We start from the raw sequence: 25,916 nt of genomic DNA, 5'->3' as shown, positions 1-25,916 counted from the left end.
TGTTGCCACAGGCGGTTGTGGGGTCCAGGTCATTGGGTGTATTTAGACAGATTGATAGGTGCTTGATTAGCCAGGGCATCAATGGTTATGGGGAGAAGGCCGGGCAGTGGGGGCTGAGTGGTGGCAAAGGGAATCAGCTCATGATTAAATGGTGAGGCAGACTCAATGGCCTGTTCATCCTATTTCTGCTCTTAAAATTAATGATCATGTCACCATATGGAGTACACTCATAGAACTACCAGGGTTAGTTCCTTATATTGTAGAACAGGGCTTTAACCATGTTAGTTTGCCCTGAAAAAAGCTTGGCAAATGAACATATGAGCCAAGGGTTACAGGGCTGTCCTGCAAAGGAAACCAGGCAGACATGATGACAGATTTCCAAGGCTAAGTAGGAAGAGGTTATTATATCAATTCCCTCTGAAAGTCACAGGGTGGTGATAGATTAATACTGCGATGTAGGAGTTATTGGTTAATGCTTGGTGTTTAGGAAATGCTGAATGCACACATTTGATTAGTCAAGCTTATTGTCATCTACAAGTCCAACCTGACAAAACAATGTTCTCTGTCCTCAAGTGCAAAATGTGCAGACACATCCAGACAAATAATACATCTGCAGGACAAGTATTCATATATACAGATAAATAGTTTTTTGGAGGGTCGGTGTGAGCAGTTCCTTTGGTTGTTCAGTGTTCTCGCTGCCCATGGGAAGAAGCTGTTCCTCAGCCTGGTGGTGCAGGCTCTGATCGTCCTGGATCTCTTCCCCGACCGGTGGAGCTGTGTGCAGGGTGGAAAGGGTCCTCAATGATTTTATGTGCAATCTTTGGACAACAATTGCAGTAAATCACATCGATGGTGGGGGGAGGGTGGAAATGACTCCAGTGATTCTCTGCCATTCTTATGATGCTGTGGATTGACCTCTGATCCATACCACACTGATGCAGCCAGCCAAGATGCTCTCAATTGAGCTCCTATAGAAGATTGACACAATACTGGCCTGTATCCTTGCTCGTTTGAGTCTTCTCAGGAAGTGCAGTCTCTCTTGGGCCTTCCTGACAAGTGAGGGGATACTGAGTGTTCACGATAGGTCACTCCTTAAGTGAACTCCAAGGAAATTGGTGCTCTCCACTTTCTCCACTACAGAGTTGTTGGAAGTTAATGAAGTGCAGTGGAGGGTAGTCATTCGTGGTCTACCTCAAGTCCACAATCTTCATCTTACTAACATTGAGACTCGGGTTGTTACCCTTGCACCATTCCACAAGATTTTCCACTTCTCTGTAGTGTATTGTTTGCTGATGAAGCCAACGACTGTTGTATCATCTGCAAATTTGATGACACTGTTGGAGCTGGATCTAGAGATGCTGTTGTGGGTCAGTAGTGGGCTGAGCACATTGCCCTAAGGGGGAACAGTGCTCTGCTTGATGTAGGTACGTCGAGCATTTCACCCATGTACATAGATAAAATACAAAATCCATTTTGAGAGCAAATAGCTATGCTGGCCATCCCAGCTGTACAGAGAATGAACACCAACACACTGGGTGTACTTTTGCTGCAGGTGTACACTTTGCAATTTGAAGAATTACCAAATGAATGCTTAACATTGATGAACGTGAGCAGGCCAGTCCTCCTGTGAGTTGGGAGAGTCTCTTTGGTTCCACTCTGGCACAATAGGGTGAAGAAATATGAATGAGATCTGAAAGATATTAAAAACTTTAAACTGAAGTTTTCAACTGAGTGTTCCCAAAACAAGAAGTGACATCACAAAAGAGAGAAATTGTCAGGGGAGTTGATGCACTGGGAGCTCAAGGAAGATAGTCTCTCACACACTGATCACAGTCGACACGTGGAACTAAAAGATTTGTGTCTTCACAGAATGGGAAACGTGTAGATAGGGTTGTATGGCTTTTAATCTTTTGTCAAAACCAAAATAAATTGCAAGAAAGCACTTTATTCCCTCGTGACAGGGATCCTTTAGATCTCTTGATACATTTAAACACCTGTCTTTGCCATGTTTCTGCATTGAATCCACCACTTACTTTGTATCAATAGTTAAACCCGACCCATTTCAAACTGCTTTCCCACCCGTTACTTCCACGAATCACTCCCTTTGCCCTTCATTGTTTCTTTTTCTCTTTGACCTTTTTGTCCTCCATCCCTCTCTGCTTCCTGTCTTCCCGCTCTCGCTGCTTCTTCTCTTCTTTCTCCCTCTGCCTGGCCTCCCTTTTCCGCTGCCTCTCTTCCTTTTCTTGTTGCCTCTTCTCTTTAACCTTGCCCTTCTCCTCCCTCCCTTTCTGCTTCCTGTCATCTTTTTCTTGCTGTTTCTCCTTAAGCTGCCGCTCCTTTTCCTTCTGTTTCTGTAGTTTCTCTCTCTCCTTCTCCCTATCCTTCCTCTTCCTTTCTTTCTCCGCTTTGTCCCCCTTGCCTTTGGATTTCTCTTGCCTTCCTTTGCCTTCCTCCCTGTCACCCTTTCCCTCCCTGTCCTCCTCTAGCTTTGGTTTCTCCTCATTAACTGGGAGAGGAGCAGACGCTGGCCTGGCTTTATGGCCTTCCTTCAGAGCCTTCTCTTTGGAACCCTTGTCTCCCTTGAAGAAGTTGAAACCTATTGGCCCTGGCAAGAAAAGAGAAGAGATTTGCTCAAGCACCACAAGAATTTGGGGACCTTCATTGATGGCATAAAGTGGGTGGCTGTCATGACAACCATGGCAAAACTGATTTGGGCAGCACGGTTGGCATTTTATGCCTTTATAGCGCTAGCGATTGGGTCCGGGTTTGAATCCCACGCTGTCTGTGAGGAGTTTGTACGTTCTCCCCGTGTTTGCATGGGTTTTTCCCAGGGGGTCTGATTTCCTCCCGCCGTTTAAAATTACTGGGGGTGTAGGTTAGTAAGGTGTAAATTGGGTGGCACAGACTTCTGGGCAAAAATGACCTGTTGCCATGCTGTATGTTTTAAAAAATTACTCCATTTGATCAATGCAGAGGACCCCCAAAGAAAGAAGCAGTTGAAGCCTCGAGACCTGATCTCCAGGTCATTACGAATTAGAGAAGAGTGAAGTGAAAGTTTTTGCCACAAGTTCTCTGAAAAATCAGAAAATAGTGGGAATTGAGGGTCTGCCGGCACATGTGGAGAAGGACAACCTTCTAACTGGGGATGAAGCACATTTTAAGAATTGGGAAGAAGACAATGGCTGAGAATAGCTCAAGGTTGGAATAGACACCCAGATGTTTGCACAGGATGGTCCAGTTCCAATGTCTCTTGCTATCAGGACCTCAGGGTCAACTCTGAAGGATCTGACTAGCTCCCTGCCACTCTCCTACTCATTCTTTACCCAACAACAGAACCTCTGTCAGTCGAATGCCATACCTCGAGTCTTCTTCTGTGGCCTGTGGGATAAAGCATAACGGAGTTAAATTTGCATTGCAACAAACGTGATTCTATTAAATCTGTGACTACCTAAGAACAAGGGCAAAGAATGGAGACAGACTGAGAGTTGGTGACCATCTCTTGATGTCAAGATAAGTTAAATGATCGAGTGGGAGATTCTACTGACAATCTGTGGTACTTAAGCTGCAGGAGAAGGTTATTCAGCCTTTTCCATCCATGATAACTCTTTGAAGGACCTTTCAGGTTGGGTCCCAGCCCTCTGCCGCTATCCTTCCCCTTCAGGTTTTTATCCATCTAAGGAAGCTTCCAATCCCTTCTCCAACCCATTCTGCTGTCCTTCCAGACCACATTGTGGACTGCTGCAACCCCCATCTACCCTTCCTAATAATTTTTCTTTAAATTTAGATATAGCACAGTAACAGGCCCTTTTGACCCTGTGCCATCCAATTACACCGTTTAACCTACAATCCAGGTATGTTTTGAACAGTGGGAGGAAACCCATGCAGACACGGGGAGAATGTACAAACTCCTTACAGACAGTGCCAGATTTGAACCAGTGTCACTGTAACAGTGTTGTGCTAACCACTACATGAACTGTGCCACCTATTCTTTTGCCAATTCCCTTCAATGCCTTGACTCTGATCCCAGAATCTCTCCCACAACTTCTCCAGCCCCCTGAACCCATGCAGCATCACCACTGTTCTCAGGTCTCTGCCCACTGGGCCCATCCCTCCAGCTTCACCACCATTCTCAGGTCCCTTTCACCCACCTCTGTCTGCCCTTTCAAGAGAAACTGCATGTACATTGATTGCATCTTTTTAAATTGGAGGTTAAAAACAAATACTGGAAATATTCAGCAGATTGGGCAGCATGGAGAGAGTCACGTTGCCACAGTTAGCGCAACCCTGTTATGGCGCCAGCGACCCGGGTTCAAAACAACGCTGTTTGTACATCCTCCCACCTTTCACAATTACTGGGGATTAAAAGTCAATTGGATCTAATTGGGCGGCATGGGCTGAAAGGGCCTGTTACCATGAAATATTTATATTTAAAAATGGAGGTTATGTTTTAGATTGATCTTTCATCAAGCTGAAATGTTAATTCATTTTCTTTCTCCAAAATAGCTGCATTTGCATAGTGCCTTTTATAACCCCTGAAGTACTTCTGCAGTGCTTGTCGGGGGGGGGGGGGGGGGGGGGGGGGAACGGGACGACACAGCCAATTTGTTTTCAACAACCCTCATCAGCAACAATGAGCAGATAATTTGCTTTTAACAATCTTCATTGAGGATTATTGTCCAGAGCTTACCTGCAATTACTGCCATCTCTCAGAATGATTGACATTCACGGTTGAAACAGGCCCTTTAGCCCACGGAGTACATACTCACAATCAAACACCCATTTTACACTAATCCCATGTCCTATTCTCCCCATGTTCTCATCAACCCCCCTCTGCTTCTGTCACTCATCTACTTGAAGGACACTAGATAGCAGTCAACTCACCTCCCAACCTTCCATGCATGGCTTTGGGATGTGAGGAAGGAAATCCATGTGGTCACAGAAATTATGCAAACTCCGATGTCAGGATTGAGCCTGGGTTTCTGGAGCTGTGGAGCCAACTGTGCCACTGTGCTGCCCACATCGGATTGACCAGATTGATAAATAGTGGTAGAACAGCAGGGAGGTGGCACTCATGCACTACCCCATGACATCTTCAATGGGGAGGGGGGGAACCTTTTAATTCCCTCAGAGAGCGTGGACCACTTCAATTGCACATCACATCACAGTCCCATGCTGTCTCAACACCACGGCAGAGACTGGAGTGGGACTCCAAGCCCACACCTGGTGATTCTCGGACGGGGAATACCTCCTCTCTTACTGCCTGGCTGCACCGCTGACCCCCCCCCCCCCCCCAAACCTGCAGCAGGGAAGACAAAAATGCTCACATCTCAACAGGAGGCCAGGGCTCTTGCTCCTGCGAGAGGTCACGAATGCTCTCTGTCTCCTCTTCGCTATCTCTCATTTTGCTGGAGCCGCTTTTCTTGCTTCTCCGGCTCTGGGACCTCTCGCTGCAATCCTCGGTCTTCTCGCTCTTGCTCTTCTCGCTCCTCTCGCTCTTCTTGCTGCTCGCATGACTGGCCTCATAGTACTGCCTCATGCTCTTTGTGGTGGCCACAGGAAGCATGCAAGGAGAGAGGAGGAGGAGGGAGAAATAAGTTCAAGGATAAACATGAAAGATTGCAGATCCTGGAAAACTAAACCAACTCACAAACTACCAAGACCAGGCAGCATCCATAGAAAGCATTAGGTAGTCAATGTTTCAGGCCAAAAACCCTTCTCCAGGAATAAAGATTCACAGCATTCCTGGTATGCTGTTTCAGCCCAAAACGTTGAGCCATCTATTGCTTTCCAGAAACGTTAAACGTTGTTATGAGATGGGAGCAGGAGTGGGCTGTTAAGTCCCTTGACCTGACTACCTCGCAGACATCACGGATGATCCAATCAGGGCCTCAATTCTTGGCCCGTTCCCCATTGCCCTCGACCCCAGCTCTGCTTCAGTGTGGACATCTCGGTTTTGAATATCTTGACAATTTTTTTCTGCCTCCTTGCTCAAATCCTGGCAAAAAGAGAGAGATTGGAAATAGCCAGAAGGGCCAGGCAACATCTGTGGAGATAGCGAGAGAGAGCATGGAGCATACAACATTACACCACAGTATAGCCCTTCGGCCTTCAACGTTGTGCCAATCTATATGTTCCTACCAAAAAAAATGCTAAACCCATCCTACCTTGTAACCCTCTATTTTTCTTTCATCCATGTACCTATCTAAGAGTCTCTTAAATGCCCCCAATGTTTCAACCTCCACCACCATCCCTGGCAAGTCATTCCAGGCCCATAGAACTCTGTATATTTAAAATAAAACCTTGATGTCTTCTCTAAACCTTCCTCCTTTCATCTTGTATAGGTGTCCTCTGGAGTTTGCTAGTCTTGCCCTGGGAAGGGCGCTGGTTGTCCACCTTATTTATGCCTCTCAGAATTTTATAGACCTCTATTAAGTCTCCTTCATCACTCCAAGCCTCAGCTCTGCTAACCTTATTTTCCAATCCAGGCAAAATCCTGGTAAATCTCCTCTGCATCCTCTCCATTAGCTTCCACATTCTTCCTGTAATGAGATGACCAGAACTGAACACAATACTCTAAGTGTAGTCTCACCAGAGATTTGAAGGGTTGCAACATGATCTCTTGACTCTAATGAATCAAGAGTTCCAGATGAACGAACCCCTCTTCCACAAAGCAGAAATCAATAGGGGCATTCAACACTTACTTCCCACTCCCCTACATCAATTCCACTCTGATCTCCTTCACTGATTTCTCCACTCCCCAGTTCCCTTCCGTACTCAGCACAGAGACAGGCCCCTTCAGCCCAAACCGTGCACATTGACCAAGTTGCTTACCGGAACTAGTCCCATTTGACCAATATCCCTCTAAATCTTTCCTATCCATGTACTTTTCAAAATGTCTTCCAAACCTTCCCATTGTATTCACCACTACCTCAGGCAGCTCACTCCACACACCCACCATCCTCTGTGGGCAAAAATGCCCCTCGGTTTCTTTTTAAATCCCCTCTTACCATAAATAGTTTTAGTCTCCCCTCTCCACAAATCCCATCAACCCTATGCACAATCCAATCCACCTCACCCTCCAGTTCTCACTCCTCCATCGTCTAATCCTCCCCTACCACTTCCTATTCCCCATCCTCCCTCACATCAAGTGACTCAATACCTCAAAGGCAACAACCCAAAAAGAAATAAGCTTGGGCGTCAAGAAAGGTTCTGAGAAGGGAGTTTGTAGGTTGGTTCTCAGGGAGGGACCTGAAGTGGGGAGATTTGAGCAATTGGCTTTTTTTTAATTTCAGATTTATTGACAAGAGTATATGTTTGAATGACATCACTTACAAAACTGAGGGTGAGGCAGAATTACCACTTATTGGCAGTGCAAAAAAAAATGCAATGTGCACATGTAAATAAAGAAAGAAATGTAAACAAACTGAGAGAAAAAATTCAATAAGTGTATAAGTAAGTCCTTAAACAAGTCTCTGATTGAGTTTGTAGTTGATGGTGGAGGGGGAGCAGCTGATGGTGCGAGTCTTGTGGCACCGATACCTCTTTCCTGATGGCAGCAGTGAGAATAGAGCGTGTGCTGGGTGGGTGGATCCTTGACGATCGCTGCTGCTCTCCAACGGCAGTGTTTCCCGTAGATGCTCTTGAAGGTGAGGAGGGTTTTGCCTGTAATGTCCTGGACTGTGTCCACTACCTTTTGCAGGGATTTACTCTCAGGGGTATTGGTCCCCATACTGTGATGCAACCGGTCAGCACACTTTCCACCACACATTTGTAGAAATTTTCAAGGGTTTCCGCTGTCGTACCAAACTCCTGAGGAAGTAGAGGTGCTGACGTGCTTTCTTCACGATGCCATTGGTGTGTTGGGTCCAGGAAAGATCCTCCAAGAACTCAAATTTGCTCACTTTCAACTCTGATCCCTATAAATAATCAATGGATCGTACACCTCTGGTATTTCCCTTCCTGAAGTCAATCAGCTCCTTGGTTTTGATGACATTGAGTGCGAGGTTGTTGGTGCACCGTTCAGCCAAGTGTTCAATCTCCCTCTATGTTGACTCATTGCTCCTTTTTTGTGCGACCCTTCACTGTGGTGTCATCAGCGAATTTGTAGATGGTGGTGGTGCAGTCATGCTACAGTCATAGCTAGTAGAACAGGGGGGGCTAAGAACGCAGCCCTGTGGTGCTCTGGTTCTGATGGAGATGTTCCTAACAATCCTCACTGGACTAGTCTGAGGGAAGCACAATTTCAAAGAACATTTATCCCAACTGACCTTCGCAATATTGAACATTGCTAGAAATGTTATCATATTGACTCAAGTTTCCCACATTACAACAGATACTGGGTGATTTGGCAGTCAAAACATACTGTTGTTCGGTAGCATCACAGTGTGGAACTTTTGCTGTAGAGAAATTGATTGGAGGTCAATCCACAGGACCTTAAAAGTAGCAGAGAGGATCACTGGAGTCTCCCTCCGTCCTATCAACGTGATCGTTGCCTAAAGAGGGTGCACAAATTCATGGAGGACCCCTTCCACCCTGCACGCAGCATCTTTCAGCTGCTCCCGTCAAGAAAGAGATACAGGAGGATCAGAGCCAGAACCAAGCTTCTTCCCACAGGCAGTGAGAATGCTGAACGACCAAAGGAACTGCTCATACTAACCCTCCAAGACTCTCATATTCACTAAACTATTTATTTATTTGTACAGATGAATACTTGTCCTGCATATATATATATATATTGTGTATCTGTATGCATGTTATGTCTGGTTGTGTGTCTGTGTGTTTTGCACCGAGGACCGGAGAATGCTGTTTTGTCATATTGTACTTGTACAATCAGATTACAATAAACAATTTAAAATAGCGAGGGGTTTTGTTTTAATGAAGTAAATAAAAACTTAAATGAGTGCCTTTCACTCCTTCAGTATTCACCCACGAGCTCCAACCTCATTCCATTTGTGGTTGAGGAAACAGGATAGCCGACGTGTGCACCACAAGATTCCAGCACAGCAGGTCACTAGAAAATATCTTTCTCCTGACGGATTGGCTGAATGTTTCATATTGGTCAGGAAGCAAGGCAGGCTCGACTCCAGCTCAAAAAGGGCCCATGGCAACTGCAAAATCATCTGAGAGGGGTCAGCATCTCCTTGGGTCTCAGTGCTGAGTTGGAACTGTGGTTTGAGCAAGGAAACGATTGCTGGATTGAGTTGAGTATTGAATTGTTTCCTCTGCTGTGAAGAGCTTCAGCCAATGTTGGTTCGCTCTTTTGGGCCCATATTGAACTGGGTTTGGCCACTTGTTTTTATTCTGAATGTACATAAATGCACAGCACGGTAATGAACATATGACCAAAAAGGTTAAATTCAATGTGGTCATGACATTCAGCATCAAATGTTACCTCTGCTGAAACCCCATTGGACATTTCTAGTGTGCTCCATATTGATTTGCGTGGAGAATAGACTGAGAGACAAATATATATTAGGGGTCTGGCGTAGAAGAAAACTGAATTTTTAATCTATTGTTTCACATTCAGCACTTATTGAGGCTTAATAAGTTAGACAATGGAAGGGTGAGGGGGAACCATTGTTGGGCTGTGCTTAAGGCATCAGTTGACCTTAATCCAGCCCTGCAGATGAGGTTATTGGTGAGCCTGGTGGCTTGAACTGTGTTCATTTGACTGGAATCGAATGGGTTTCTTCTAGAGGAGAGAATACAAGTGGGGTGGAATGGAGTAGGGGCAAGGAATTGATTCTAATGAATCGCATCCAGATGAGAAGGATGCCTAGGGAGAGGGATGAGGGAGAAGAACCAAGAGGATGGCAGCTCGATGGGTGGTAATGGCCTGGTTTTCAAAGGAGCATCTATCTACCATTGACCAAAGCCCAGGACCTACCGGTGACATCTCAGGAGGTTCCAGTTGCCATTCTGAGAGTTCAGTGACAGAGGTCTCCACACTGCCTTGTTCCAGGATGCACTCAATCTCGGGTGTCACAGCCTCATAGCCGTACACCTCCTCTGGGTTGGCGTGGAGGAGGGTCACCAGCTTCATCCAGCGCTCAAACACCCTGTTCTCACATTCTGGGTGAACGTAGAGCTGGAGGTAGAAGGTCCGACCATTGGCCAGCTTCAGTCGCAACCGTCTGTTGTAGACGTCGTGGATGGAGATGTTGACGAAACTCAGGGGGAAGAGCCTGTTGGAGAAACACAGACTGAACCACAGTCAGCAATTCCCGTTCGGTAACTACCGATGCCAAACCGTGGAAGGGATAGTCACATCTACAACACAATGACCAGGAGCAGCCTTTCTAATGGAAAGGAGGGAGATTGGGAATAAAAGAAAATAGATTGAGGGAAGGAGAAGGAGAAATACAGAGAGTGAGGATTTAGTTGCTGATAGTTTGGACTGGACAGTGCGGCTGTGGGGGCTGCGGGAGGTGCTGGATGTGAATCCATTGACACGTGGTGACTTTGAGGAAACTCTTGCTTCTCTTTCTCTGACTGTAAGAGGAGCTTCAGAAAAATTCTGATGGCGAACCTGTCTGCCTTATGGCAGACGAAAATGTTATCTGAAGTTACACAGCCAACAGAGAGCCTTGGTCGCGGTTTGGCCATAGTAGCTGCTTGAATAAAGTTGTGCAATGGTGTCGCCCAGGATGAAGAGCTGAATGATGCCGCTCGCCATTGGGGTGTCTCTTCAAGTGTCTCCTTATCCCTGCTTAGTCAGAGGCTTTATCTGTAAACATTGGGGGGGGGTGAAGGATAATTCTCTATTACGTTATTGTTCCTCTTTCGGTAGGTTCAGTGATGGAGAAGGAATGGTTAAATGTTTTCAAAGGATGTGACTGAAAATAAAGTAAAATGCTTTAAGGTTTATATATTCATGCAAGCAAAGTTTGTTTGGTGCAAGTACAGTCTAGTATTTTTGTCTTTTAAACTGTTTATTCTTAATGCAAGTGTATTAGTTAGATATTGTAAGAGAAAATCTCAAGCAACTAGAAAATACATTTATCTAGATCCGGCATTTACCATAGTCACTGGATACCAGGGGCTTTACTGTATATCTTATCTCTGTATATTCCTCCATTGTTCTTAACTTCAGGAAGAGGGTAGTAAATCCTCTCCTGCTAGCTACACAGATCGTGAAGAAACAAATAATCTTAAACCAGGGCTAAAGGGGAAATATTGAGAGGAACTATGCCCAGTCATCCACAGATCACAATGGCCCTACCTCTTGAGCACCAACACAGTACGTATAGGAAACCGCTAAAGCTGTGAAGGGCATTCTGCCAAAAATCTTGCTCAGAGTGGAGCAGGAGGGAGAGGCGGGGAGAATTGGGGGGTGTTTTGGGAGTTTGATGTTTCAGACAGGAAATTAGTTGATAATTCAGAGGACAACTTTCCTCCTTTGTTAGGAGAAGTTTATAGAGTCGGGCAGACAGACAGAGGAACTTCCCACCTTAAACATTTCTGCATCAGTACGGAGGTCAGACTGTTGTGTGATGTAATCCTTGGTGTGGAACTGCTTTCAAGCAGTAATCATTGCTGATATCTAGATTTCAGATTTATTGTCAGTACGTACATGACATCACATGCAACCCTGAGATTCTTTTTTCCTGTGCGTGCAGCAAAATCATCTCTTATTGGTGGTAGTGCAGAAAAAAAACCACTCAACGAACATGTAAACATAAAAAATGTAAGCAAACTGACTGTGCAATACAGAGAGGAAAACAAATCAATAAAATGCAAGAGTCCTTAAATGAGTCTCTGATTGAGACTGTTGTTGCGGAGTTTGGTGGTGGAGGAACTTGGTAGTTAGGTCCTAATGTTGGGACCTAACCATTTGCTGGCCTGGGTCAAAAATAGTGGGTGACATACAAGGGTTATACAGGGGTTTGGGGGAGGGGGGGGGAAAGAGTTCTCAGGAGAACTGCAGGTAGAGAAGGAACTGGACGGGAAGAACGGAGAGCTGTGGGAAACCAGAAGCAAGTGCCGCTGAACGGGAGACCTGGCTCATGATTACCCTACAGACTTAGAGTTCCAATGTAACCAGCCTGAGCAGCTCTCCCCGTCTGCACAGCTGGTGTCACTCCGCTCCCTCCTGTCTCGTAGTAAAGTGTTTTCTTGTTTGGCAGCATCAAGTCATCCAGCTGTTGCTGCCAACCAAATGGTCGATTTGCACAATGGCTACAGTCGGGAAGATGGTTCATGCTTCAGCATGTCCTACTGTCACCAACCGGTTCTCTCTTGCCCATGTGCACATAACAAAGCCATGCTTGCCCAAAAGAAAAATCCAATGTAAGGAGTTCGTGCATTCTCCTTGTCATCTCCTGGTGCTTCAGTTTCCTCCCTCGTTCCAAGGATGTTCAGCATTGTCGGTTAATTGGTGTATTTGGGAACCATGGGTTTGTGGGCCTGTTAGTGTGCTGTATGTCTAAATTTTTAAAAAAAGTTTGCTCCGCAGAAGCCCAATGGCTATCTCAATGTTGGGGGGGGGGGGGGGAGGGGGGCGGGGGGGTCAGAGGAAGAGAGAGAAAGAGAGAACTAACCATAAGCATTCCAAGACATTTCTGTCACTAGATGTCACCATCCACATCCCAGGGGTAACCCACTATTGACCAGGACTGAACCAGCCGCACGGAAGGTGGCACACCTGGTGGAGATCCTTCCTCGTGACCTCTGCTGCTGAGTGTCTGGGGTTTGCATGTTCCACTTCTAACTCCATGGGTTTTCCTTCGCCTCTCTGGTTCCCTCCCACATCCCAAAGACATAGAGCCATTGAATATTGCAGCACAGCCCTTCTCGTTTGTACCAAACTATTTGTCTGCCTAGTCCCACCGACCCACACCCAGTCCATAGCCCTCTGTACCTATCCAAATTTAGGATTACTCTTTCTCTTGCTCCACATTTGAAGAAGCTAGTGGATATCATGCAAGACCACTCAGAGTTTCTCCAAGTCAAAAGGGTCTTGGTTAAAAGGATCAGGAACGCTGAGGGTTATTGTGTAGTCTGCTCCATATGGACAGGTTGTTGGGAATAGGAGTGTAGGTTCAGGCATCTGGAATGAAATATTTTTATCCCTTAGGCCCTCAAACTGGAACACAAATTATTTGATAGGGAAGAAATGCAAGTAGCTAATCAAAGGTCTTAATCGCATAGAGGGGTTGGTGTTTGACTGAGGGGGGAATGCAGTGGTATGGAGTCACAGGGGGAGGAGAAGGGAGTCTGGGAGTTTCCCAATTGGGCCATCCCTTCCAGGACATTGAGGTAAGCAGTTCCTTAAAACACTTGACAACACAAGGAAAATTAAAAACTCAAAGCAGCTTCATCGCAATTCCAAACCTGATGTGCTGGTTAGATTATTTGCCCACTGCATTGTGAGGTATAGGATGGAATGTGGGATGGAGGTGGGGGAGTCGTCAGAATGCAGGAAATGTTGAGTGGGATTAGTATAAATGGGGATATGAAGCTTAACATGGACTCACTAAGCCAAGGGGTCTGTTTCCATGCTGTGTGTTTACCCCTGATAAATATTGCGGTTGTAAGTGCAGGCTATCTTGTATAGTACTCACCTATGGAAATATCTTTCTCACTCACTGGTCAAGTGTATGATGGAATGCTCTCCACTTGTATCAAGTCAAGTTTATTGTCATCAGATTGGACAAGTACAATCCGATGAAACAGAGTTCTCCAATCCTCAGTGCAAAACATGCAGACACACAACCAGACTAAACACACATACAGACAAATAATACATATGCAGGACATGTATTCACACAAACAAATAAAGAAATATATTTTTTTAAAATATGAGAGTCTCGGATGGCGAGTGCGAGCAGTTCCTTTGGTTGTTCAGCGTTCTCACTGTCCGTGGGAAGAAGCTGTTCCTCAGCCTGGTGGTGCTGGCTCCGATACTCCTGTAACTCTTCCCTGATGGGAGCAGCTGAAAGATGCTGTGCAGGGTGGGAGAGGTCCTCAGTGATTTTGCACGCCCTCTTCAGACAGCAATCCCAGTAGATCGCGTTGATGTGGCTTGGGGTTAGGGAGACTCCAGTGATCCTCTCAACCATTCTTATGCTCCTGTGGATTGACCTCTGATCCATTTCTCTACAGCAACTGTACCACACTGTGATGCAGTCAGACAGAACATTCTCAATATACTTCTTATAGAAGGGTGATATAACGATGACCAGTAGTGTTGCCCGCTTCAGTTTTCTCAGTAAGTGCAGTCGCTGTTGGGCCTTCCTGGCAAGTGAGGAGATGTTGAGTGTCCACTTGTGAAGTGAACTCCAAGGAACTTGGTGCTCTCCACTACAGAGTTGATGTGCAATGGAGGGTGGTCATTCCTGGTCATCGTCTTTGTCTTGTCTATCTTACTCTTGCACCATGTCATGAGATTTTTCACCTCTTCTCTGTAGCGCGACTCATCATAGTTGCTGATGAGGCCAACGACTGTGGTGCCATCTGCAAACTCGATGACACTGTTGGAGCTGGATCTGGTGTTGCCATCTTGGATCAGTAGCGTGAACAGGAGTGGGCTGAACATCCAGCCCTGAGGTGCGCCAGTGCTCAACATTCTGCTGTGGTTTTTCCGTTGGGAAGATCAGAATCCTGTTATAGAGAGGGGTGTTGAGTCCCAGCAAGGATGGCTTCTTCACCAGCCTCTGGGGAATGATCGGATTAAACACCATGCAGAAGTCAATGAACAAGAGCCAGTGTGTACAGCTCTGACAACTCTAAAGAAGCTTCAGCAAACTGGCACCTTAAACACTCCCTCCGGCACTGCTGGCACAGGGGCTGCTGTGTGCGCCACCTACAAAATGCCCATCAGTTACTTCGCCAAGTGATTCTGACAGCACCTCCTAAACTTTCCCACCAGAAAGGGATACATGGGCAAAACGACCCCTTACAGGTCCACCTCCAACTCACACACCGTCCTGACATGGAAATATCTGGCAGACCTTTGCTGGGTCTAAATTCTGGAACTCCCTCCCCAACAGCTCCGAGGAATTCCCCCTTCACCAAAAGGACTGCCGTGCCTCCAGAAGGTAGCTCACCCTCACCTTCTGCAGGATTCTGCCTGTAATTTCCAAACCCCTCCCTCCCCAAAATGAATAAGAACAATCCATCATTATTAGCCTCATGCATGGGTGTGTTTCACAGTCAACACCTGTGTTGATTTGATACCTGAGGTGAACCAGATGTAGCCAGGATGTGCCCTGTGATAGGGGAGTCTAGGACAAGAGATTCAGGAAAAAAAGGGCCTCAATTTAAAACAGATGCAGAAAAATTTCTTTAGTCAGAAGGTTGTGAGTCTGTGGAACTTGTTGCCACAGGCGGCCGTGGAAGTGAGGTCATTGGGTGGATTTAAGGTGGAGATTGACAGGTATTTGATCATTCGGCCTCAAGGGTCACGGGGAGAAGGCCAGGAGTGGGGCCAAGTGGGAGGATGGATCAGCTCATGATTAGAATGGCTGAGCAGACTCGATGGCCCAATGGGCCGACTTCTGCTCCTATATTTTGTGATGTTACGCCATTTGAGACATCAGTTCTTATTTTCCTACAATGTTGTCAAATCCAACTGACTTGCTTTACCTCACCTACTACCCCCCCCCCCCTTGCACCCACCCCCCACCATTTCACTGGCTATCGATTGTCACTGAGGCTCCGCAGAAGACCTCTTTCTTACCTCGTGAGTTCCATGGGGCATCTGTCAACCGTAACCTGGCAGTTGCACATCATCTCCCTCAAGACGTTGATAGGCCGGGCAAGCAGCATGACATTTGGGAGGGAAAAGTTTGGGCTGGTGGAGGTCACTCCTACTGTCACCACGATAACCTGATTATGAATGTTTAGGACCTCCCCCTTTTTCGTCACCTGCGAGAGATGGAATTCAGTCAATCCTAGCTTTCAAAACTGGAAACGGGTTGCAACTCACAATGGTGCATAGAGCACATATTTCAAAAGTTAAACCATCTCACTTCTATTCTGATATTAATCCAATATGTGATAAACGTAAAATTTTTGAGGCTTCTTTGATCCACATTTTGGACTTGCCCTAATTTATAAAACTTTTGGAAAAATTATTTCTAACGTTTATCAATCATTTTCAAGGGTTACATACAATTTAAATTACATATAATTTGAGGAAAAATCTGATAGTTTTATAAATTTGGCACCCATATTTACAAAGAATAGGGTTAAATTTTGAATTTTTTTGCATTTCTAAATGTTCTTCTTAGCTTTTAAGATGGATGTGAGACCCTATTAACGATGAAATAGGTGTGAATTTTTGACCAAATGGGACTTAACACTTTCATCAGTTCATTCGTATCCTTTCTTTCTATTTTCACACTTAATTCTATACATTTTTCTTTTATCTTTCCTTGGGACTGTGGAGGGGTTGGGGGGGGAGTGTTGGGGTATTGTCATCATGTATTTGTTATTGAATACGTTATTGCATCTGTATTTTGAAATATATTTGAATGCATGTATGGTTAAAAATATTTTTAAAAATTCAAATCATTTTTAAGGTCAAATTAGACCCAAGCCCCTTAATTGATAGCATGACGGGCCATTTTGATGAAAGGGAAAGACAGTACCCCACCTACTCATACTCAATGACTATAGGAGGTCATGTCCTTCCTAAGTTGAGAGAAAAAAAATATCAGATTATATATTAAAAGATGTGAATTTCTACACGATGTGGAGCCCATTCATGGAGTATTAACATAATTTAATGAATTAGGGTGTTCCTGATCTGGTCTGGTTTCCAAACATCATCCTTCGTTTCCTATGTACATTAGATAGGCAAGTTAACCTTGTTTAGAGGGAGAGGTTCGTTTAATGGAGGGGGGGGGTGGAAATGTTTAATTAAATTTTTTTAAAAATAAAAATAGACTGGAAACCTTTAATTTCCAAAATCTTTCTCACAACCTTTTGGACACCCTGAAACATGCTGTTGCTAATGCAGGAAGTGGAGCCACAGCTGGCAATGTAGGAACTCCCAGTCGGCTTGTACACATTAAGTTCTCCAAAATAGCAATGTGATCGTGCCAGCTCTGGGCCCCCGTATGGTAATGGAGAGGGGTCTGGAGGAGGTTTTAGGAGAATGATCCTGGGGAGGAGAGGGTTAATGGACGAGGAGCATTTGATGGCTCTGGGTCTCTCAGAGAATTAGGTGGGGAGGGATCTCATTGAAACACAAAAACACAATGCTGCAGAAACTCAGCAGGTCAAACTGAGTCCTTTATATAGCAAAGATGAAGATACAGAACCAGCGTTTTGGTCTTGAGCCCTTCATCAGGGCAATTAGCAAAATTAGCAAAACATTTTGTTTGGGTACCTGGCTACATTTTGTTCATACCTTAATGAAGGGCTCAAGACCAAAACGCTGGTTCTGTATCTTCATCCTTGCTATATAAAGGACTCTGTTTGACCTGCTGAGTTTCTCCAGCTTTGTGCTTTTACTTCAACCACGGGGTCAGCAGACTTTTGTGTTTTACTCTCATCTCATTGAAGCACACTGAATATTGAAAGGGCTTTGATAGAATGGACATGAAGAAGATGTTTCCAGTCGAGGGAGAGTTGATACCAGTGATTCTCAACCTTTTTCTTTCCACTCACATCCCACTTGAAGTAATCCCTCTGCCATCGGTGCTCTGTGATTTGTAAGGGATCGCTTAAGGTGGGATGTGAGTGGGAAGGGAAGGTTGAGAATCACTGCTCGAGACCCAATTGTTACAGAAATATTTTGCTTGAGAAAAATTGTCATTGGCCCATTTCCTTTGGAGTTATGAAACCTTGCACATAACGAGTCAATTAAGGACAACTAAAAAACAGGTTTTCAAACTTTGTTTCCACCCACATCCACCTTAAACAATTCCTTTTCTAATCACAGAGCACCGATGGCATAGGGAGTACTTTAAGTGGGACGTGAGTGGAAAGAAAGAGGTTGAGAACCTCTGATCTAGGGCCAGAGAGCACAGTCTCCGAATAAAAGGACATCCCTTTAGAATGGAGCTGAGGAGAAATTTCTTTAGCCAGGGGATGGTGAATCTGTGGAATTCGTTGCCACAGACGGCTGTGGAGGCCAGGTCACGGGCAGAGGTTGATGGGTTCTTGATTAGCAAGGGTGCCAAAGGAAATGGGGAGAAGGCTGGAAAATGGAGTTAAGGAAAAATACATCAGTTGTGATTTTAATGGTGGAGCAGACTTGATGGGTCGAATGGTCTGTCTGTCCTTATGGCCACAAGGATCACATCCGCACTCAGGTTTTCTGATAAAATACAAGCATCCACAGGATGGATGTCAGAGGCAAGGTTATCAGCTGCCCACTGGGGCTTGCCTTAGGAACATCAGTGTTCCTCGACGCCTGCAGAGAATATTGATGAATGTTGGGGAGTAACAGATCATAAAAACACATAGAAATGCTGGAGGAACTCAGCTCGTCTCAGTGTCCATAGGAGGTAAAGCAAAAGACAGGAAGGCATCCGAATAAACACTGGAAAGAGAAAGGGAGAAGAAATCTCATGCACTGCCAGACTGAGACCATCTGCAAATTGGAGTAACAACATCTCATCTTCTGTTTGGTCACTCTCCAACCCATTAACATCATCTTCTCTGGTTTCCATTAACCCCACGCCTTCTTCTCCCAGCTCTCTCTCTCTCTTCTCTCTCTCTCTCTCTCTCCCCTTTCACAGAGCCACAAACAATTCTCACTTTCCTCCTTATGATATCCACTTAACACCTTTTGTTTGTTGGTCTCCCTCCCCCTCCCATTCTTTCCCCCTCTTTCTCTCTCTCCAGTCTTTATTCAGACACCTTTCTCTCTTTGCTACCTTGAGGAAGGGCTCAGGCCTGAAACGTCAGTAATACAGCTTTACCACCTATGGACGCTGCGAGACTGGCTGAGTTCATCCAGCATTTCTGTGTGTTTTTAACTACAATCACAGCGTCTCAGACATTCATGTTTCATTTGGGGTTAACGTAGATCCAGGAGAGGAAGGCAGTTCCCTCCCTGAAAAGCAATGAGCCAGAGGGCTTTTACAATAATCTAGTCACTCAAGGGTTCCATTACTGGGACGAGCATTTTTTCACTTCTGATTCATTGTTACTTAAATAGGGTAATTGGATTTGATCTTGTCTCCAGATCAATAGTCTAGGGTTCTCAATGTCCGCAAAACCAAGGAGATGATTGTGGACACAACCTGGTCTTCATCGAGGGCTCAGTAGTTGAGAGGGTCGAGAGCTTCAAACTTCTGGCTGTCAACATCTCCGAGGATCTGTCCTGGGGCCATCACGTTGATGCAATCACAAAGAAGGCTGCCAGCAGCTATACTTTGCGAGGTGTCTGAGGAGATTCGGCATGTCACAGGAGACGCTTGTAAACTTCTACGGGTGTACAGTGGAGATTACTCTGGCCGGTTGCATCACAGCCTGGTATGGAGATGCCAACTCTCAGGACAAGTATAAACTCCAGAGGATCGTTAACTCGGCCTGCGACATCGTAGGCACCAGACTTCACTCCATCGAGGACATCTACACGAGGCGGTGTCCTAAAAAAGCAGCCTCTATCCTCAAAGACCCCCCAACCACCCAGGCCACGTTCTCTCAAACTCGCTATCCTCGGGGAAAAGATACAGGAGCCTGAAGATGAGCACTCAGTGGCACAAGGTCAGCTTCTTCCCCTCCGCCATCAGATTCCTGATAATCAATAATTTTATGAATCAAATGCACCATCTTACTTCTCGTGAACTATTATTTATGTATTTATTATTTTTTCCTTGCAGTGATGTAGCAAGATGGTAGAAGATGGATGTACAAGTATGTCACTGGTGCAAAACTCTGAATTTCATGACTTGTTCGTGACCATAAATTCTGAACCGAGTTACCAATATGGTAAACCAGTGGTCGTTTCTCTTGGAAGGTGAAGACTGACAATGCATGTCATCAGAATACATAAGTCTCTATCGAAAGAGTTGGACGTTTATCCACAGGACCCAGCACTATTTACAAGTGGAGTCTCAGAGCTCTTGGTGCAAACCAGGCTGCCTGTGGAACTGCGGCATTGTTCAGAGATGCAGTACAATTCCGCTGCCGGATGGCATCAGAACCAAGTGCACACACAGATTTACAGAAAGCAATACGTTAAATTATACAGTGAAAGTGTTTTTTTATATAAACACTGAAAAAACAACACAAAAACTGGTTCTCTTTAAGGGGTGATTAAAAACTAAGTCCATGAACATAAAGACGGCCACAAAAAAAATCCAACAGGGAGTTCAGGTGGTTATTTTTCACTCAGGGATAGTTGAAAAAGTAGCCCTCGTTCCCAAAGGAATGATTTAGATGCCAAGCGGAGATGTGTAAGAGAAGAAGGAAGTAAAACATGAAGGTTTGCAGATATTGTGGTTGACAGGTCAACTGTACTTTATTCAGCAAAGATAAAGAGACATAACCAATGTTTCAGTCCTTCATCAGTTGTTCGACCTGCTGAGTTTCTTTAGCATGTTTTTACTATGTGCGAGAGGAAACCAACTAAGCAGGAGAAAGAATTGCTAATTGGGTTACATCTGTATGGGGCATGGATCTGATGGGCTGAATGGCCTGTTTCTGGGCTGCAAGCCTATGCAATCGCCTCAGTGTAGTTTCCAACAGTGGCCTCAATGTCTGTCAGCTTCTGTGAGGGAGGACACAGCGCCCGTGAACGGATTCCTTGATACCTGTATGAAGTCGCTCTCGAAGATGGGGGCATACTTGAAGGGGTCGTACTCTCCATAGAACAGATGCTGCTGGAGGGCCCCAGGGGTTGGGGATTCAAAGCAGACTTTCTGCTTCGCAAGAGGACTGCAGAGCTCAGTTGTTTCTGAATCCGGGGAGACCATTCTGATTCCTGACCCAACAGAAACAAGAAAGCAAAATGATGTGAACATTTCTCCCCAAAGGTCAAGATATATATTTAAAAAAATCACAGAGGATCTTGGAAATATTCATCAGGTCAGGAGGCAAACTGCGGAGAGAGAACCAAGGTTCACGCTTCAGACTTCCTGCCCCAGGACATAAATTTTGCCTGACCTGTCATTTATAGACCACAGGCACTGCCTTACTTTGACTTTTCCTTGCACTTTTTTTCATTTATTTGGTTTATATAAATATTTGCCCTGTGATGCAACTGCAAAACAATGTTCGTGACATGTTTATGATAATAAATTCTTATTCTGAATTACTGGATTTAATGTGTGGATGTCAAATTTCCATCATCTTTTATCTTTGTCCAGCTACTCCCCTTTGTCTTTCTGACACAATGTCAGGCCTGCTCCTGTGAGATACTTCCACTATTTCGAGTCACTGGCCACCTCAGTATCTTGGCTTCACTCTTGGCTCTTACTCCAGACAGATCCCTGGGGGGCCAGTGCCTCATCGTAGCCCTGGGGGAGAGCTACACTGTCAAAGGTGCCAATTTCCCGATCATCTGCAATTCTGAGACCCTGGCTGCCATTCTCAGGTGGGCACACCAGATCAACATTTCGACGAAGATCAGGGGAATGGATCCTGTGTTGCTGGGCAATAACCCACAGGCCTAAAACACAGGTCAATTGTTCATAATAATGTTACTGCTTGTGGGACCTTGCAGTGCACAGATTGGGTGCACTGGGCGTCACTATGGGGTGTGGGGGGGGGGTATGGACCGCTCCAGGTGATACCATCAGAGGGGGGGTGACATCAAAGTGACTGTCTATAAAATTTTTGTGCAGAGTTTCTGCAGAATATATCTCTGTAGTTAGTTATAACAACAAAAAACATTTTCCGTAAGGCCAGGTTCCACATATCTATACCTACGAGGCTAAAACTCGATGCTAATTTACTTTTTGAACCTTCTAACGCACTCCAGTCAGAGCCGTCGTTATTACCCAATGACAACAACGCTTCGAATCGTGTGGTTTCATCAGCTCGCGCTGTTGTTTTTGTTGCTGCAGGTGTTTTTATAGTCGCTGCTTCTGCCAAACGTTCAGGTGTTTTAGCTGCAGTATCGCGGTCGTTAGCATTTGTGAACCGAGATCAATAACTCTTTTGAGAATGAAGTAGTAATTAAAGGAAAAGGAGAAGAAAAATCAGGAGGAGGTCCATGAAGGGCGACGCCATGAATTACTGCATTGGGTAACACAAACCCTAGTTTCCTTCGAGATGCCAGCAAAGGAGCTTTATAAATGCAACACATATTTTGTGTAGAAGTTTCAATTGACACAGCAATGCCTGTGACCGCAGCATCTCACAACTCCTTCCCCACCGTTCTGCCCTCATTTGCCCATTATGATGCAGGAGCTGGGATGAAGGCAGAATATTAAACAGCAGCGGGCTAAGCATTTAGTTCACTTCACTGGCTCAATCGCAAGTTTAGACCAGGGCTCCCGCCGTCCAGTGGACGCGAGAGGAGCTAAGCGGGCCGAGCAGCGTCAGTGGGAGAAGAATGGTCAGACTTTTCAGGCGTGAACCCTTTGTCAGGTCTTGTGGAGGCTTTGGAGAGGGTGCAGGAGAGATTCACCAGCATGTTGCCCAGGTTAGGGATGTGTGAGCTGCAAGAGTGGATACATTTGGCTTGTTTTCTCTGGAGCGTCGAAGGCTGAGGGCTAAGTATAAAATTATGAAGGCATTGATGGGGTAATCCCTTACTAAAAATAATTTAAAAAGAAAGTAGTCCCTTACTAATCACAGAGCACCTATGGCATAGGGATGTGAGTGGAAAGAAAACGTTTGAAAACCACTGTAGACAGTCAGAATCTCTCTCTTTCAGAGCAGAAATTTCAAATACGAGAGGGAGAGGGTATAGGTTTAAGTTGAGAGGGGGATAGTTTCTACACAAGGTGATGGGTGGCTAGAATGGGCTGCTTTGGAGGTGACAGAATCAGATGTGTAGCAATACTTAAATGGCATTGAAGCAGGCGTATGAAAACCTGTAGGGAACGAAGGGATGTGGATCAGGTGTGGAAAGACAGGATTGGTTTTCTTTGACATCTTGGTCAGATTATCATCATGGGACAAAGGCCCTGTGGGTGTGCTCTATTGTTTCAAGACAATAAGACATAGAAGCAGAATTAGGCCATTCTGCCCATCAAGTCTGCCCTGCCATTTAATCATGAGCTGATCCATTTTCCCCCTCAGCCCCACTGCCCAGCCTTCTCCCCATAACCTAAACAAGAACGTATCAATCTCTGCCTTAAATACACCCAATGACTTGGCCTCCACAACCGCTGTTGGCCACAGATTCACCATCCGACATTCCTATGCATTTCTATTCTAAGTGGACACACTACGATCCTGAAGTTGTGCCCTCTTGTCCTCGACTCTCCCACCACAGGAAACCACCTTTCTACATCTACTCTGTCCATGTTGCTTCACAAGTTAGATCAAGAGGTGGGGATCAAGGAGAAAGGATTGGGGCTAATGGGATTACTTATTGGGACTTGCATGGAGCTGATGAGACTTAAATTTGAATTTTAAAAATTTTAAAAGAATTTAGACATACAGCACAGTAACAGGCCATTTCAGCCCACGAGTCTGTGCCACCCAATTAACCTCCATCCCCAGTAATGGTGGGAGGAAACCAGAGCCCTCAGGGAAAACCCAAGCAGACACAGGGGGAATGTACAAACTCCTTTCGACAGCACGGGAGTTAGAACTAGTAGGTCATTCTAAATGTGAACAAAGAGCAGCTGGAGAGATGGGGAGGTGTGGAAGTGGGAGGTGAAGTACGAGTTTGATGCCAGTGGAGGTGTAACACACTCCATTTCTCTACTCCACATCTCTCTGGGAACCCATGGGGAACGAGGACAGAAGTGAAGAGGACACATTAAAAAACTAAACTTGAACTAGAGGACGCAAGTTTCAAGAGAGATTTAAGAGGGACCTGAGGGGTAACCTTCAGAGGGTCAAATCATAGAAATGCTGGAGGAGCTCAGCGTCCATAGGAGGTAAAGACGTAGAACAGACGATTCGGGCTTAAGCCCTTATGTGAAAAAAGACAGGCGCTTCAATTAAAGATTGGGGAAAGAAAGGGGCAGGAGTCCAGTCCAACAGACAAAAGGTGTTAATTGGATGTGATAAGAGGAAAGGTGAGAATTGATTTGGCTCTGTGAAAGGAGGTTTGCAAGATTCTGAGAGACGCAGATAAGGTGGACAGTCTGTGCCTTTCCCCGGGGCAGGAATAGCAAACACCAGAAGACATCTGTACAAAAGTGAAGGGAGGAAAGTTTAGGGGAGACATGAGGGGTAAGCTTTTTTAAAAAAAACACGAGTCGTTGGTGCCTGGAATGCATTGCCAGGATGGTGTTGGAAGCTGGAACGATTGGGACATTTAAGAGGGACACGTGAATGGAAGAAAAATAGAGGGTTACAAGGTAGAAAGGGTTTCGTTTTTTTTGCTATCGGCGCAATAGTGAGGGCTTGTACTGTAATAAGACAGAGGGAAATGGGGGGGGGGGGTAGGGGAAGAGAGAGAGAGAAAAGAGAGGGAAGAAGGGGTTTAATAGAAACCAGATAAATTGATGTTAGTCATCCGGTTGGAGGGTTCCTCCAATTTGCAGGCGGTCTCAGTTCTGCAGGAGACCACGGACAGACATGTCAGCAAGGGAATGGGAGGGGGAACTGAAGTGGGTGGCCACTGGGAGATCCACGCTATTGCGGCGGACAGAGCCGAGGTGCTCAACGAAGAGGGTGGTCCATATCTGGACCCAGACACCAGAGAAACTTGGTGAAGTGGGAATTATTAAGGCACAAACAGGTGTTTGGATAAGAAGGGTTCAGATGCAATGGGGACCAAATGCAGGCAAGTGGGACTAGCCCAGAATGCAAACGGCTAGCAGCGACAAGTTGGGCCGAAGGGTCTGGCGTGGCTGAAGCTGGCGAAAGGAGCCGCAGTCTTCGCGGGTCGCGAAAGAGAACATGGTGATTCACACATTCAGGGACCCCGAGAAGCTGCCCGCTCCCACTCGCTGCCCCGGTACTCACACTCTTCCAGCGGCCGGTCACTATCGAGCCAGCAGGGAATCCCCTGCACAGAGACGCAATTCCAAAGGCCTTGTCGTCATCGGGTTGTGACGTCAGTCGGAGCTCTCTCTACCTGTGTTACATGGAACTGAGCTGAAGGCAAGCCCCCTATTCAACACCTCTTCCCGCCCCCCTCCTTAAAGCGGGAGCTCAACCCAGCTCCCTCCTCATCATTCAGCTCCTGTCCCTTTCTCATTATTATGTAATTTTACTAATCATTAATAAACGTGAGAAAACCTCCCCAACTCCCTTTTCTACTTACCTGTATGGTCTCATTAATTTGCCACAGGTCTATGTGTCTGCATGAGGACTCGATTAATGAGAGGGTACTTGTATATATAAAAACGTTTCCTATTGTTTCAATATCTGGTGCAGAATGGTTCAAGCAAATCCAGCTGATATGCTAATTAGGAAGCAATGACGTCACCAGGGTCAGTCACAAAGTAAAATTATATCTGAGGTGGAGTTGTATTTTTTGTAAATCTTCCTGCAGTGGCCATTTCTTTCCCACCACGATCAGACTCTGAAGGAAGGTCTCACTCGTAACATTCCTCTTGCTCCATTCTGGCCGACCTCTGCCTGGTAAGTCACTCTGCGTGAAGTTTTATTTGTTGCACTCACTAAACCGTGCGGGTTGACTTGCTGTATAGCCCGCAGAGCAAGCTTCTTCCCCGTCCCCTCAGTTCACGTGACTGGGAGGTTGCTTTGTTGAGCACCTCGGCTCCGTCTGCCGCAAAAGCTTGGATCTCCCAGTGGCCGCCCATTTCAATTCCCCCTGCTGACACGTCTGTCCGTGGTCTCTTGCACTGGCGGACGGAGACCACCCGCAAATTGGAGGAGCGACCCCTCATCTTCCATCTGGGCACCCTCCAACCGGAAGG

The 25,916-nt window shown here is 45.7% G+C and overlaps 1 protein-coding gene across 4 annotated transcripts; it reads right to left on the bottom strand.

Moving 5' to 3' along the window:
• Positions 1-1,886: 1,886 nt before the first annotated feature.
• LOC138748481 (DNA ligase 1-like) lies at positions 1,887-25,428 on the bottom strand. Of its 4 annotated transcripts, XM_069908762.1 has the most exons (8): positions 25,298-25,427; positions 24,997-25,108; positions 20,715-20,884; positions 15,680-15,867; positions 9,887-10,202; positions 5,325-5,539; positions 3,359-3,378; positions 1,887-2,605 (listed from the first exon to the last, which is right to left on the bottom strand). In XM_069908762.1, exons 3-8 carry the CDS (start codon positions 20,874-20,876, stop codon positions 2,112-2,114), a joined length of 1,395 nt encoding a protein of 464 aa, XP_069764863.1. In that variant the 5' UTR covers positions 20,877-20,884; positions 24,997-25,108; positions 25,298-25,427; the 3' UTR covers positions 1,887-2,111. The 4 variants fall into 4 exon arrangements, with proteins under 4 accessions (XP_069764863.1, XP_069764864.1, XP_069764865.1 ...); XM_069908763.1 differs by lacking the exon at positions 24,997-25,108 and having other exon boundaries at positions 25,298-25,428; XM_069908764.1 differs by lacking the exon at positions 25,298-25,427 and having other exon boundaries at positions 9,887-10,184; positions 24,997-25,217.
• Positions 25,429-25,916: the final 488 nt, after the last annotated feature.

Source organism: Narcine bancroftii, chromosome 13 (assembly GCF_036971445.1).
Source record: "Narcine bancroftii isolate sNarBan1 chromosome 13, sNarBan1.hap1, whole genome shotgun sequence".
Taxonomy (NCBI): domain Eukaryota; kingdom Metazoa; phylum Chordata; class Chondrichthyes; order Torpediniformes; family Narcinidae; genus Narcine; species Narcine bancroftii.
The sequence above is the reverse complement of the archived record's forward strand: the minus strand, read 5'-3'. Positions and strand labels throughout refer to the sequence as shown.

Excerpts from the sequence above, each read along its gene's own strand:
- LOC138748481 (XM_069908763.1), bottom strand. The coding sequence starts at position 20,876 with ATGGTCTCCCCGGATTCAGAAACAACTGAGCTCTGCAGTCCTCTTGCG. Across the intron at positions 15,868-20,714 it reads TCGAGAGCGACTTCATACAG|GTGACGAAAAAGGGGGAGGT; the intron begins GTATCAAGGAAT and ends CATCTCTCGCAG. Across the intron at positions 10,203-15,679 it reads TGCCCCATGGAACTCACGAG|TCTGTGTTTCTCCAACAGGC; the intron begins GTAAGAAAGAGG and ends ACTGTGGTTCAG.